Source organism: Chlorocebus sabaeus, chromosome 21, assembly GCF_047675955.1.
Source record: "Chlorocebus sabaeus isolate Y175 chromosome 21, mChlSab1.0.hap1, whole genome shotgun sequence".
Taxonomy (NCBI): domain Eukaryota; kingdom Metazoa; phylum Chordata; class Mammalia; order Primates; family Cercopithecidae; genus Chlorocebus; species Chlorocebus sabaeus.
This window is the reverse complement of record NC_132924.1, coordinates 117221560-117237682: the sequence shown is the minus strand read 5'-3', so window position 1 is coordinate 117237682 and position 16123 is coordinate 117221560. Positions and strand designations below refer to the sequence as shown.

The following is a 16123-nucleotide window of genomic DNA, read 5'->3' as shown; positions in this document are numbered from 1 at the left end:
ATGGTGAATGTTTAAAAGCTTTCCCCCTGCATTAGAATATAAGATGCTCCTCTAATACCACTTCTATTTAATGTTGATTCATAAAGTAGCCAGTGATAACACCAAAAGAAAGAGTAAGAGGCATAAGAATTAAAATGAAGAATATCAAATGTCATTATTTACAACACCAAGATTTTCTTTGTAGAAAAATTTTAAACCCAATAAATGAACTATTGAAATTAATGTATATTTACAAAAACTTCTGGATTCAAGGTCAACGTACAAAATAAATATGTATATATACATGTATACATTCATATAATTGTGCGTTTACAGATTGGAAGTTTTATAAAGATTCTAAATCTATTCAATTTGATCTATACTTTCAATGAAATTCACATCAGAATACCAGCAAGTTTTTTATCAATGAAAATTAGTAATTGTACTCTAAATGTTATATGAAATGCAGAAGGTCCAGAATAGCCAAGGAAATCTTGAGAAAGAAAAATGAATGGAAGAACTTACTCCATTGACTCTCCAGACTTATAAAGCTACAGCAATTAAGTGAATGTGGCAGTGGAAGAAGGATAAACAAATAGACCAGTGACATAGAGTGGTTAACCCAAAAATCCAGAAGAATGGCCAAGTGCGGAGGCTCATGCCTGTAATCCCAGCACTTTGGAAGGCCGAGGTGGGTGGATCACTTGAGGTCAGGAGTTCGAGACCAGCCTGGCCAACATGGTAAAGCCCTGTCTCTACTAAAAGCACAAAAATTAGCAGGGCGTGGTGGTGAGCATCTGTAGTCCCAGCTATTTGGGAGGCTGAGGCAGGAGAATCGCTTGAACCCAGGAGGCAGAGGTTGCAGTGAGACGAAATAATGCCACTGCACTCCAGCCTGGAAGACAGAGCGAGATGCTGTTTAAAAAAAAAAAAAAAAAATTCCAGAAGAATACACATACTCTTGGTCTAAGACAAAGTTGGCACTGCTGTTTTTGAAAAATAATAATATGCTGTGTCAGTTGGTTATCCATGTCGAAGAACACCAAAGCACGGCCCCTCCCACACACATGCACAAAAATAAACTTCAGGTCAGTTTTAGATCTAAATAGGAAGGATCAAAACAAACTCTCCAGAATACAAGCTAAGGGTATATTTTTGAGAGTAGCAAACGTTTCTAAAACAGAATCCACACTGAAAATGTTGTGTCATTACAGTTTTACAAATAGAGATAGGATTCTGTTTTCCTTTTCCATTTTTAAAATGTAAGAAAACACATTATTTTAAAATACTTCTCAAAAGTGAGAAACATCTCTCCCTTTAAATGGATGTAAAGGGAATAAGAATGCATTCAATTGTGTTTATTTTTTAAAAGCAAAATTTTCACTGAATGTGTTGCCAGATACATTATTTTTGTAATAGGAATATTTTACTGTACTTACACTGGCCAGGACTTTCCCCAAAAATTTAATATGTGACACCATAGTCAAGTTATCCCACTCTAGCATCTGATAAAGGGTTTCCATAAGATGAAGACAACCATTGCTGGCACACAAATCAGGAAAAGCTGATCCAGCTTGTCTGGCACCTCTATGGGCTTCTCTGCTGTTAGAAGAAATAGGAGAGAAATCCTTGTCAAATAACTCTAGGACTTTCTCCCGACACCTGACGTCTCCCTCCAAGGCAACAAAGAAAAGAAACCCTAATGTTACTTTGCTGGCTGGAGGATATTCCTAGGATGTAGCAGAAGTAGATGGTTCTCAGTAGAAGAAGAAGTGAAGGGGAAGTCACAGGAAAAAATACATAACACCTGGAGCTTCACCTCCTTCATTTGTAAAGCAAGCAGCAGGAATATATATGTGGTTCTTATGCCCCTTCCAGTTTGACACCATGAACCAGAGTTATCTATTGCTGCCAGCTCCTTCCCATGAGTGACAGGGAAAGGGTGGGACAAAGGCAAGTCTGAAACGTATGTAATATTTTGACACTGTAAGTATCAGATGTTACTCTGAGACCTGGCATAGTGCCAGGAAGGGGTCTCTGTGAAGGTGTTCTCTCTCTTTTTTTTCCCCTCCATCCTAAACCTGAACATTTCTGCCAGTCTTCTGCCTTGCTCTTCTCCTGGAAACCACTAATTAGTGTGTAAATAATGATTAATACAAAGGAAGATAGTATTTCTGGCATTTGCCTCAAATTGCCCTTGAAGGCACAGGAAAACACAGAGATAGGGAAAGGTTGGAGCTGAAGTGCCTGCACCTGAAGCAGGTTGGGTGGACAATGAGTCCCAGATCTCTTTCTACCCTAAGGACTGGGACAGGACCCAGGGATGTTCAGGAGGCTTCTCGATATGTAGATTTTATACTCTGATTACTTAAAAGAGGCCCATTATCCAGAAACATACCTGTGGAGTCCAGAGAACAACATACGAAGCGTCTTCCCACCATCCTATGTCTTCCTTACCGAGTAGTGTAACACCTTCTCCTCTCCTTTCTACCCTCCAGCTTTGTTATTCATATGCGTGTGGGCGTGTGTGGGTGTGGGGCCAGTGTGTGTGCCTCTGCTTGTGTGTGCGTGTGCACGCGTGCACACTTGTGTTCCTGCTTATGCAGAGAAGTGAGAACTCAGGAAGAATGGCAAGGGTATTTCTACCCAGGAGAATCTTGGCGTGAACATTTCACAGATAAGTCACCCTATACGGGTTATGTCACATGGCACAGTCTCCGAGGATCTAGACTCATTGTGATCTCAAAATTTTGCCTGCCTACCTCCCCCCTTTCAAAAAGGTTGAGATTTGATGATGTGATAAATGTGGCCCCCACGGAGCTTGTTAAGGCAGCACTTCAGAGGACTGTATCTCCTCAAAGGAGAGGAGTGTTGATCTGCTGAAAGTCTTATTGTGTAATGAATTGCAAAAATTTCCATTGCAGTGTATTTTTAAGTTTGGAAGCTTATAGAGATTAGTTTCTATTTCCCCAGTGCTTTTTTTCCTTTCCGTCAATTTCAAGCCACTCACTATTTGTTCCATTTAAAAACATACCTTTTCTTCCAAATATGTATTCTACCTTTAGATTCAATTTTTAAAAATCTCTCGGCTGGGCACAGTGGCTCATGCCCAAATCCTGAACAATATGAAATACTAGCAAACAAGTTTAAATTGCATATCAAAATTTTATATATGACCAAACTAGATGCATCCCTAGAATCTGAGGTTGCTTTCCTATCCAAATATCAAATCAATAAAATATACCACATTAATTACATAAATAAGAAAAACAACATGATCATTTTAATAGCCAAATTAAAGCCTTTGACAAATCTAATAATAATAAAAGTACTCAACAAAATAAAAATGAAGAGTACTTTCTCAACCTGTCAAAGGGCATAGATGAAAAAGCTCACAGCTAACATCGTCCTTAATGGTGAAAGATAGAATGCTTTTTCTTGAGATCAGGAACAATACGTGGATGTCCACTCTCACCACTTTGATTCAACATTGTACTGGAGTTGTATAGTGAGGACAATCAGACTTGTCTTGTTCCAATAGCTTGGAACCTTAGCCATGAGATAGCAATACCAGCTTGCCGGTTTGACTTTGCCCCAACAGATAATCCAATGAAGACCGTGAACCAAAATTTTGGGTAAAGCATTCTCCATGGCAGTTTGATTTTTAAAGGCCAAACCTCCCCAGACTCCATAGATGACTGGGGCCAAACAGTACCAAAGGAGGGTGTCACACATTAACCAGGCCCCCTGTTTAGAACTGCAGCACAAAAGCCTGGATACATGCAATGCTATTCTACTTTCCCAGTAGACAGTGAACCCCAGATTCCAAACAATGTTGGGGTCAAGCAGCATTGCAATTGTGAGAGAAAAACTCTAAGGAGGGCTTAGTACTAGACCTCAGAACCTCTGGTAAACACATAAAAGCAAAATAGCAGATAAATGGAGCAGATTATGTAGGCTGATGTTAAAAGTCTATCAAAGGCCGGGGCAGTGGCTCACACCTGTAATCCCAGCATTTTGGGAGGCCGAGGCGGGCGGATCACGAGGTCAGGAGATCAAGACCATCCTGGCTAACACGGTGAAACCCCATCTCTACTAAAAATACAAAAAATTAGCTGGGCGTGGTGGCGGGTGCCTGTAGTCCCAGCTACTCGGGAGGTTGAGGCAGGAGAATGGCGTGAACCTGGGAGGCAGAGCTTGCAGTGAGCCAAGATTGTGCCACTGCACTCCAGCCTGGGCGACAGAGCGAGACTCCATCTCAGGAAAAAACGTGATCATACTCCCAAGAGGAAGAGAAAATAAAGTGGGCTCAATCACATTTTGTCTGAGCATTTCTAATATGTGAAGTCAACCCTTCCATGAATTTAGAAAGTTTAGCAATTCACGGCAGGATAAATGCAAAGGAAATATAACATAGGCATATCATGGTCATATCACAGCCTCACTTAAGAAAACCAAGGACAAAAAAAAAAAATCATTGTGTTCAGGAGCATAAAACACAATCACTCATTACCATCGGGAGCATTTCTTCAGCCAGAAAAAAATCTCCTTCCGTGTCTCCCGAAGTGCATGAACACTCTTAGATGTTTCATTTTTCTTTCTTATCTTATCTGATAACATCTTTCTTTCATCTTAAATTTGAATTGTATCTTCTGGATGTAGAATTCTAGGTTGGCAGTTAATTCTTTCAACAAATTTAAATAATATTTTATTTTCCTCTGAATTCCTTAGCTTCAATCAAAATTGTCAGTCACAACTCTTATTATTGATTCCTGGTAGCAATGGGTAGAGGTTCCAGTTTTATGAAGGCATTCTTACTCTAATATAACACCTTACATAGGTGAAGGTTTATAGAATATGACCTCTGGAGTCATTTTAATCTGTGATTTGGGGGATTGACAAATACCCTAAAAGCAGGTATAGCCTTCCATTTTCCTAACTTGTTTTTCTGCTGGTTGCTAGCTTGTGTTCTCATAATTGTCCATTTGTTTTCTGTCTAATCTTCATCCTCTTGAGAATTTTATTTACTCTCCTGCAAACACGGCTCTGCATTTAAAGTAATGTTGGTTTGCTTAACATTCCACCAAGCATTTTTAGGTGTCTTGTCGTAAGATGATTTTCTATTCCTGGAAACAGAAATGAGAAATGCAGAAACTTAATAATCACAGAAGGGAGCCATGTGATTCTCTTTTGAAAATAAGTTACATGCTACAAACAGAGCCACACTATAATTATTCAAACTTAGAGTTTTCCAAAGGGCTTAAGATAATTAGAGCAAATATGCAAGCACAAAGAGGCAATCTATACCCAGATTTTCATAGCCAGAATTTTTTTTCTTTTCTTTTCAATCCAAAGCAACACAGTGCCCATAAAAGTCAGCTGTTGTCTAAGAGAAAGATTTGTAAGCCAGGTGCATGTAATGACTCACACCTGTGATCTCAGCACTTTGGGAGGCTGAGGCAGGCGGAGAACTTGAGGTCAGGAGTTCGAGACCAACCTGGCCAACATGGTGAAACCCCATCTCTATTAAAAATACAAAAAAATCAGCCAGGCATGGTGGCGCACACCTGTAGTCCCAGCTACTTGGGAGACTGAAGCAGGAGAATCGCTTGAATCCTGGAGGTGGAAGTTGCAGTGAGCTGAGATTGCACCACTGCACTCCAGCCTGGGCGACAGAGGGAGACTATGTCTCAAAAAAAATAAAATAAAATAAAATTCTAAATTCATACTTAGCTAACAGATGAAATTCTAGTTCTACGGACTTATTCCTTGTAACAGACACATCTTGCTCACAAACTCAGATCTTTCAACCTCAGATTTCTGGAACCCTTGTCCACTTGTCCCATCTCAGCCACTACTGTGAGCTACGCTGGGCTCTAATCAAGTCGACTTTACACAGGAATAACCCAAGAGTGCTTCTTCTCCTGCCACTTTCCATTCCTCTTGCTTCCTGATGTGAGGGTTTTCTTTTACCCCTGAGCACAAGTCAGTGTAGAATAGTTGGTGGCCATGATGTATGTGCAATTTTTACTGTGGGATAATTAACATCCCATGGAGTGAGGCACATGTATTTGACCAACAGGAGGCAGTGGCAAGCAATTAAATTACTCACTCTGATTACTCCCGAATGGACCCATTCTAAGACCAGTATTTCACAAGGACTCTCAGAAAACAATCCCATGAAATAGAGGAATCAGTTATTTTTGACACCAAGCAGTGGCAGCTTTAGCAAGGCACCTTTGAGCTTTCTCCCCCTCCTCTCTTGCCTCACATCCCTTTTCCCTCTTTTTTTTTTTTTTTTTTGAGATGGAGTTTTGCTCTTGTTGCCCAGGTTGGAATGCAATGGCGCGATCTCAGCTCATTGCAACCTCCGCCTCCCGGGTTCAAGCAATTCTCCTGCCTCTCTGCCTGTGGAGTACTGGGATTACAGGCACATGCCACATGCCCGGTTATCTTTGTATTTTCAGTAGAGACGGGGTTTCACCATATTGGTCAGGCTGGACTCGAACTCCTGACGTCAGGTGATCCACCTGCCTCGGCCTCCTAAAGTGCTGGAATTACAAGCATGAGCCACCGCGCCCAACCCCATCACTTTTAATTAAATGATGTTGTATAAGCTTTTACATCAGGTTTTATCTTGGGGGAACACAGGTTAGCAGAACCACTAAAGTTTCTAAAAGCAAGTGGTAGGGTGAACTCAGTCTAAGATGCGAGAGCCACTTTGGAGGGCTGGAGAGTCAGCTTCTCTGGTCCCAGTGAAGTGTAGGGGAAAGGAAGATAGGTCGGTAAAATAAGTGGTCACACGCATGTATATGTTGGTTTCCCACTGTTGTCTTAAATCACAGAGAGTTACTGCATAGAATAAGAAAATAAATCTGAAAGTGGAGGAAATATTACCCTGCAATCCCCACTTACATGTTTGGCAGGGGTTATTAGGCAGGACAGTTTCATAAAGCATCACAGAAGGTTGAGCCAGAAGTAAGTGATGAAGAAGTATTCGGGTTAAATGGAAGAGCCTGGGGCAGCTCTCCTGGCTCCTGGCTGTCTGCCTATTTTCTGGAAGGGATTCAGATGATTCCACATGCCTCTAGGTGTGGTAGATGCAAATATCAGAAAAGTAGGGCTAGTGTTTTCACAGGAAAACATCATGGTGGAAGAGAAAGAACTTCGTACAAGAGGGCTTTGGGGTCATCCAACCAAGTCAGAGGTTCATAGCACCAGCAAGGAGAAAGATAGGAGGGATGAAACACCAAAGGGCAGAAACTGTATTTATAGAGAGAGAGAGAGAGAGAGAGAGCTCATCGTTGTATTTACAATATAGACCTCAGTGTGAGGCACACTGCAGGTCATGAGTAAATAATAATAACAATTCCATAGGCTGACTTTCAAGAGTTCAATCCAAAGCAGATGAAAGTCTAGAGTTGTTTTTGTTTTGTTTTGTTTTGTTTTGAGACGGAGACTCTCTCTGTCGCCCAGGCTGCAGTGCAGAGGTAAGATCTCAGCTCACTGCAAGTTCCGCCTCCCGGGTTCATGCCATTCTCCTGCTTCAGCCTCCCTCGTAGCTGGGACTACAGGCACCCGCCACCATGCCCGGCTGATTTTTTGTATTTTTAGTAGAGACGGGGTTTCACCGTGTTAGCCAGGATGGTCTTGATCTCCTGACCTCGTGATCCGCCCACCTTGGCCTCCCAAAGTGCTGGGATTACAGGCCTGAGCCACCACGCCTGGCCAAAAGTTTCGAGTTTTTATAACCTAGTATTTCCATGGATATGTAGCCAAGAGAAGTGATTATATATGTCTCCTGAAAGCTGCATATAATACCATTCATGGAATAATTATTTGTTATAGCCAAAATTGTAGACAATTCACATCCATCAGGAATGTGGTGAATAAATTATGAAATATTTGTGCAATGTAATGCTATAAAACAAATAAAAATAATAAATTATGCTACACACAGCAACCTGGGTGAATCTCACAAAGACAATAATGAGTGAAAGTAGGCAGATAGAAAAGAATGTACACTCTCTATGTATATGTCCCATTTATATAAAGTCCAAGAAAATACAATGCTAATACGCGCTATTAGAAATTAGGGTAATAGGTATCTTGTGGGAGGAGGGAAGGTGCGGTAATTGGAAGAGAGAATGACGGTAGCTCCTGGAAGGCCAGAATGTTTTATTTCTCCTCCCAGAAAGTGGTTACATAATGTGTTTACTTCATGATCTTTCACTGAATTTAACTTACGATTTATGCATTTCTCTGTGTGTCTTTAATTTGAGAAGTTTTTAAAAAAATTCTTCGGCCGGGTGCGGTGGCTCACGCCTGTAATCCCAGCACTTTGGAAGGCTGAGGTGGGCGGATCACAAGGTCAGGAGTTCAAGACCAGCCTGGCCAACATGGTGCAACACTATTTCTACTAAAGGTACAAAATATTAGCTGGGCATGGTGGCGTACCCCTGTAATCCCAACTACTTGGGAGGCTGAGGCAGGAGAATCGCTTGAACCTGGGAGGCGGAAGTTGCAGTGAGCAGAGATGGTGCCATTGCACTCCAGCCTGGGTGATAGTGGGAGACTCCGTCTCAAAAAAAAAAAATTCTTCCCTCCATTTATTCTTTATACTTACCAACCACCAAATTATGCTCATTTTACCTTCTCATCTCCCAGTGAAATCACCCCCACTTTATTCTCATGTGTACTCCGTTCAGCCTCTGCCAGCATTTCTTACTTCAACTGATACGATAGCCTTTATATTACAGTATGGTATCAGTTTGGTCAATTCGAATACTCAGTTCTCATAGCTCCAGAAGATCTTTCTAAATTCAGGTCTGATTACTTAGCATTTTCATACTTATAATCTGGCTTCGCATTTCATATAGGCTGTACTTAGCCTGGAATATGTGTTCCTCCATGCTCGTTCTCTCCATGCTCACTTCTCATCAGCCCCTACCTTGTATTTTATACCTGGAAAACCCTGAGCTATGTTTGTTTCCCCCGCAGCTTACAAGCTGCTTACTCCCTTTGGGTCTTTGCTTCTTTCACTCATTGGATGGAACACCCCTTCCTGCCACACCGCACCTTTCTCCCAGCCCCTGATGGCTAACTCTTACTTGTGCTTTCAGATGGCCTCCCGCTCCAGGAAGTCTTACTGAACCACTCCCATTCTGAGGGAGTTATCTTTCTTCTGGGCTACAATAGCATCCTGTGCAGAGCTCAGTTATTAACTTATTATATAAGTTGTTAATTTCCACCATGTATCCGTTTAATTCTTCCACTACACGTGAACAAAGTAATAGGAAATGTGCCCTATTCGTCCTTTTGTTTCCAGGACCTAGCAGTGATGTGTGTGTGTAATATATACACACATATACGAATTTTAGCAATTTCGAATTGTATTTATCCATGTATTTAAAAATAGTCATTACTTTTTTAGAGAACTGAGATCGCAAAGGAAAAGCTCTGTGAATCATTTACTTCATAAATTCTTTAACATCATGGTGTTTTGTATCAGATAAAAAGCTAAATTTTGCAATATTCCTGCTTTCTGGTAAAGTGGGAAATCTGACATTTAGTTATTGCATTTATAAGTTGTTCGAGTTCTTTAAGGACATAATAAGTATATGTAGTGGATAACATTAATGAATACTGCTTACTGTGTTATTATGAGTTATAGATCTTGCTAAACATTTTCATGTATTTCCTCTAATCTTCCCAACAAATCTGTTAGCTTGGCATTACTGACCTCATTGTATACATAATACCTTCTGAAGAATTTAAGTAAATTACAAGTTTCCACATCTAGCAACTGGCAGAACTTTGTAAAATCCCAGGTCTAGCTGAACACAAAGTACATGTGTTTTTACCCCCCCCTTTTTTTGGTTATGATATCATGTCTGCAATAACAGATGTCCTAACAAAAGGGATGCTTTGTGAGAGAAAAATCCATGTATTTTCTTCATCAACATATTTTTTTCCACAGAAAACATCTTTTTAACAAAGTTGAATATTTCCCTTTTACACAGCTTGCATATTTAGGCTTAATTAAGTTATACTTAATTTGAGAGAAGAGCTGAGAAACAGAAGTATCTTTATACATCCTTTCCTAATACTTCTTCACTATTATTTTGTCACTTTATAACTAAGTGGAAGAGTTTCATGTTTGAGTAAAAAGTTTATTAAAATTACTTCAAATATCTTAATTTAAAATTAAATTATTCCTGATAATTTCCAACTCTAGTGATATTGGTCAATTAGTCACAACACTTACGGTCTGTTCTTACTTTTCAGGATTATCTCCTCTGAGTTTTAATCATTTTCAATAGGAGACAATTGACCAAACCCATGAGAGAAAACATATAGTTCTTTCATGAGCTCTGTTATTCCCACTGTGCTCTCTTCCACTCAGTTCTACATCCCATGGCTTTCCCCTGCACTCCACAAGCAGAGAAAAAGGAATAGAGAAGGCTCCAATATGTCTGTATATTTACTAGCATGACATCTGCCCAGGTTTTCTTCTTAGTTGCATTACAGTTATATTCTCTATTCTCTTTCCTGTGAAGACATGGCTCTTGCTCTTTCTAATCTACGTGGATTATACGTTAGAAAATGTCACCACTAGAAAAATATGTGCAAATATTTTCTATGTAGATCTATTTTTTAAACACGGCACTTTTTTTTTTTTTTTTTTTTTTTGAGATGGAGGAGATGGAGTCTCGCTCTGTCACCCAGGTTGGAGTGCAGTTGTGCGATCTCGGCTCACTGCAACCTCCACTTCCTGGGTTCAAGCGATTATCCTGACTCAGCCTCCCGAGTAGCTGGGATTACAGGTCTGCTCCACCATGCCTGGCTAATTTTTGTATTTTTAGTAGAGACAGGGTTTCAACATGTTGGCCAGGATGGTCTCAATCTCCTGACCTCGTGATCTGCTTGCCTTGGCCTCCCAAAGTGCTGGGATTACAGGCAAGAGACACCACGCAAGGCCTCAATATGGCACTTTCTAAATTAAAAATAATTAAATAATGACTTTGTTATCAGTCTCTCTTAACGCCTATATCTTTATTCTACAAAAATTGGCCTTTGAGTCCTATTTACATAACAAAAAGATGCACATTTATTTCCAACTTTCAGAACATTTCACATAATTGTATTAAAAGTATGTACACTATACAGCTAGTGTAAATATATTTTTTTAATTGTGCAGCTCCGACTTTCAATGCTAGAGAGAAGAAAGCAGAATGGGCTTTCTCCGGAGGTACTCATAGAAACATTTCAAGAAGATGGAAAGGGTTCCTTAGAGAGTGATTATGTATCCTGAGTAGCTCTGGGTTCAGGTGTAATTTCAAAGCCCTTTAGTAAACCCAGCTATTTTTTTATTCTTTCAGGCTTTCATGAAGTTCTCTCCTTTACAAGCATCCTCTTTAGAACACCTTGGACTTCTTTGTTCCTAAGACCATAAATTAGGGGATTGAGCATGGGATTGAAGAGGCTGTGAAACAGCAGGAGATATTTGTTCTGCTCCTTGGGGCTCTCATATTGGGGCTCAACATACATGATGATGGCTGTGCCATAAAAGAGTCCAACCACACAGAGGTGGGAGGAGCAGATGGAGAAGGCTTTCTGGCGCCCCTCCCCTGACTGGATCTTTAGAATGGCACACAGAATATGAACATAAGATATTACAATAGAAAAGAAGGGTCCCACCAGCACAGACAGTGCCCCTGCCAAAACGATTGCCTCATTAATGTGTATCCACACAGGCAAGTTTGAGAACAGCCGTAATTTCACAGAAAAAGTGGTTAACTTTCTGGGGTCCACAGAAGGACAGTGGTAGCAGTAACATTAGATGGACAAGGGCCAGTAAGACTCCTAAAGTCCAGGAAGTCAATGCCAGAGTGATGCAGACTTTCCAGGTCATGATGGTAGAATATCGAAGAGGGTGGCAGATGGCCACATACCGATCATAGGACATCAGCACCAGCAGGAGACATTCGGTATGTGCAAAACTCAAAAACAGAAACATCTGGGTCATGCAGCCAGCAAAGGAGATGGGCTTGGCTGGATGCAGGAGGTTCACCAGCATCTGGGGCACTGTGTTGCAGGCATAGGCGATGTCAACGACCGCCAGGTGTGAGAGGAAGAAATACATGGGAGTGTGGAGTCTGGAGTCCAGTGAGATGAGCCCCAGGATGGTCCCGTTCCCCAGCAGGGTGAAGATGTAGAACAGGGAGAAGAGCCCAAAGAGGAGCATCTGAATCCTTGGACCAACAGGAAATCCCAGTAAAAGGAACTCTGGGATGGAAGTCTGATTTCCTCCCATTTCCCTGTAGAAAAAACAAGGACCTCACCAAGTCTGAATGTCTGAGGCAAATGTTTAAGCATGCTGCAACTGTACGTATTATTGTTTGAGTGTTTCCTAAGAAAACACCTCCAATGATATTTTGATCTTAGTCACTTACTAAGAGAAAATTATGCATTACAAAGGAAACACAAGGAAATTTTTTCACCTATGATAAATTCAATGTCAGTATGATGTTATAGTATTCATTACATCTTATTTTCAAATATACTTTCATCACAGTTCAAAATACGTTAATACTTAAATTGCCCTCATAGCATGGACTCTTTCCTCAGTGTGTAATGATTACACCAGATGCTTGCCCTCTGTATTCCTTCATTGCAGGGTACTTATATCCATGCATGTGGAAGTGTGCTAGTGTCTATGTCTATATATAAGGATTGAAAGAGGGATGACAAACATGTCAATGATCCTGCTATCAGGTCTTCTCACCAATTTGTGCCTTTTTTCTATGAATTATTTGTTAAACTTGTGATTTTTACTGATCGCATAATCTTGAATGAAGTTGAAAGAATGGCAGTTTTCCCCAACTTGGCTGGATTTAAACAGAGATCTTTGTGTTTTGACTTTTGTACCCTTAGAGGGTCTACTCTGTGTTGTCTTACAATCAGAATGTAGTTACCTGTCACCCTTCTTAGACTATACCCTTCTACTATAAATGTGTATTTATATTATTTATTTGTATATATTTTTTTCTATTTTTTGCAAATTTATTTTTAACAATTTTTAATAGATACATAATAGATGTACATAGTTTTAGGGTACATGTGATAATTTAATATACTCATTTAATTTATAGAGATCAAATCAGTGTACTTGGGCTATCTGTCACCTTAAATATTTGTCTTTTCCTTATGTTAGAAACATTCAAATTATTCTCTTCTAGCTATTTTCAACTATACAATAGATTACTGTAAACTATAGTCACTCTTGTAATCTATTGAACACTAGGTCTTATTTCTTCTATGAAACCATATGTTTGTACCCATTAATCAACTTCTCTTTATGTTTCCCTTTTGCTACCCCTCCTGGCATCTGGTAACCGCCAATCTACTCTCTGTCTTCATGAGATGCACATTTTTAGCTCCCACATATAAGTGAAAACATACAATATTTGTCGTTCTGTGCTTAGCTTATTTTATTTAATATAATGACCTCTAGTTCCATCCATGTTGCTGCAAATGGCAGGATTTTATTCTTTTACATGACTGAATAATATACCATTTTGTGTGTGTGTGTGTGTGTGTGTGTATATGTGTGTGTATATATATATATTTTTTCTTTATTCATTCATTGATGAGCACTTAGGTTTATTCCATATTTTAGTTACTGTGAATAGTGCTGCAATAAACATGGCTGTGAAGATATCTTTTTGATATTTTCACTTCCTTTCTTTTGGATATATACCTAGTAGTGAAATTGTTACATATGATTTATTTATTTACATTTGGAAATTTCCAAAACTCTGCTATATTCCTACAATAATAAATGTCTACCCAGTACATACACATGACTATATATATATATATAAAAAATTGAATCCTCACTCTGCGTAATGCACTTGTTTTCTATTTTATTCTAGTCTAATCTAAATGCTGGCTGAATTATTTCATGATGGGTCAAAAAAACACTGATCTCTATCCAAAACTAGAGCTAAAACTCTAGCCATATACTTATATTCATAGAATGTTTAACATATTTTATAGCTTCTTAACCATCATATAAAAATAAATAACTACTTATTATTATGGTGACTCTGTAGTTTTTTTTGTGGCCTATCAAATATTTTAAAATTCTTCCAAAGCAAAGAGGGTATACTGAGGTTTGAATCATTGTAACTTCTAAATTGTTGCTTGGTTTTTTTTTCGCCTGACTCTACAGCCTTCTTTAGTCCATAATCCATCTGAATTTCACTAAAATAAAAACCTAAGAAAAATTCATAATTGAGTTGCTATCAATGAACTCCCCATTCTAGTTTTCTGATAATATTTAAAAGATTTCATCAGCAAAAGTAAATAAGTTTTTGTCTTGCTTTGAAGAAAGAATCATAATTCAAAATAGAAATTATTGGAAGGTGATATTATCTTAGTCAAGAAATAATTTGATAATTATTGAAATTGCCTTCTTGAAAATTAGTAATTTTATTAGGAATGAAGTTGATTTCAGTGAGTGTTTTAATTCATAGATTAATTAACCATCTATTCAAGATGGGATTCCTTTGTCATGTGAGAAGTTGAACTAGAAGAAAGCCAACATCCCTTCCAACAATAGGATTCAGTGGTCCTAAATGCATAGAAAAGTGTTATTCACTTTCACTTCAACTTTCTTGCAATATCTGAGGCCAACGAAGATAACAATGCTATTTCTAAAATTTTATAAGATAAAGGTACATAATAAATTTGAAGGACCAATGGTGTCATCTCATCTTCCCCCATCTCCAAGTAGCTACATCACAAAATATAAATCCACAGGTATTAACTGAACATGTACTATGCTCTGCTATATGTCTTGACTGAGGGCATATAAGACTGTACTTGTTTGCTGCCACATGTAACATGGTTGGATTGATAAGACTATTAAAAAGACTCACAAGTATGCCAGCAACCCCACTGCTGGGTATAAACCCCAAAGAAAGGAAATCAGTATATCAAAGAGATGTCTGCACTCCTATGTTTGTTGTAACACTGTTTACAATAGCCAATAATTGGAAGCAACCTAAGTGTCCATCAACAGATGAATGGATAAAGAAAATGTGGTACATATATACAATGGAGCACTATTCAGCCATAAAAAAGAATGAGATCTAGTCATTTGCAACAACATGGATGGAAATGGAGATCATTATGTTCAATGAAATAAGCCAGGCACAGAAAGACAAACATCACATGTTTTCAGTTATTTGTGGGACCTAAAAATCAAAATAATTGAACTCATGGACATAGAGAGTAGAAGGATGTTTACTAGAGGCTGGGAAGGGTAGCAGGGGTATTGGGAGGAGGTGGGGATCATTAATGGGTACAAAAAAATTAGAATGAATAGGACCTATTATTTGTTAGCAAAATAGGGTGGCCATAGTCAATAACTTCATTGTCATTTTAAAATAACTTAAAGAGTGTAATTGGATTTTTTGTGACTTAGAGGGTAAATGCTTGAGGGGCTGGGTGCCTCATTCCCCGTGATGTGTTTATTTCACATTGCTTGCCTGTATCAAAACATCTCATATACCCCATAACTATATAAACCTACTATGTACCCACAAAAATTTAGAAAAAAGGGACTCACACATATGATAATTCTCATGTTTAAATAGCTCAGAAAAAGGAATTTCACATTTAAAAATAAATCCTTCGGGTCACTCTTCTCCTTATGTAATATAAATCTAGTTTGCAGTCACTTAGGTCCATTTTTCTATAAAATCACTACTGAATTTCATGAGCAATAGAAACTTACAAGCAAACCCTCACAAACAACTATTTTTACCTTACAATTTAAACAAGAAATTCAACACCAAATGTATCAAAATAAATTATCTATGTTAGGTATATCTAAAAGAGAAAACTTTTAAATTAGCCTAGTAGCTAAGTCTATAAATAGCAGAAATTTGGCATTAACAGGTAAGAATTACATTTTGCATTGTGATTTTTTTATTAACATTCCATCTGAAATTGTATAATAAATAAAGATTGGATAATATAAAAACTTACATCAGGCTTAACAACTAAAAATGAGAAAACAAGCTGGATATGAGTTAGGTAAAGCTTCACAAATTAGTAAAAAGCATCTGTAAGC

The 16123-nt window shown here is 38.7% G+C and overlaps 1 protein-coding gene across 1 annotated transcript; it reads right to left on the bottom strand.

The window, feature by feature from the left end:
* Positions 1-11117: 11117 nt before the first annotated feature.
* Positions 11118-12295, bottom strand: OR2A25 (olfactory receptor family 2 subfamily A member 25). Its single transcript, XM_007983318.3, is given in 2 exon segments — positions 11118-11722; positions 11724-12295. Coding segments are annotated over 2 exon segments (930 nt in total). The 3' UTR covers positions 11118-11364.
* Between the last annotated feature and the right edge of the window lie 3828 nt (positions 12296-16123).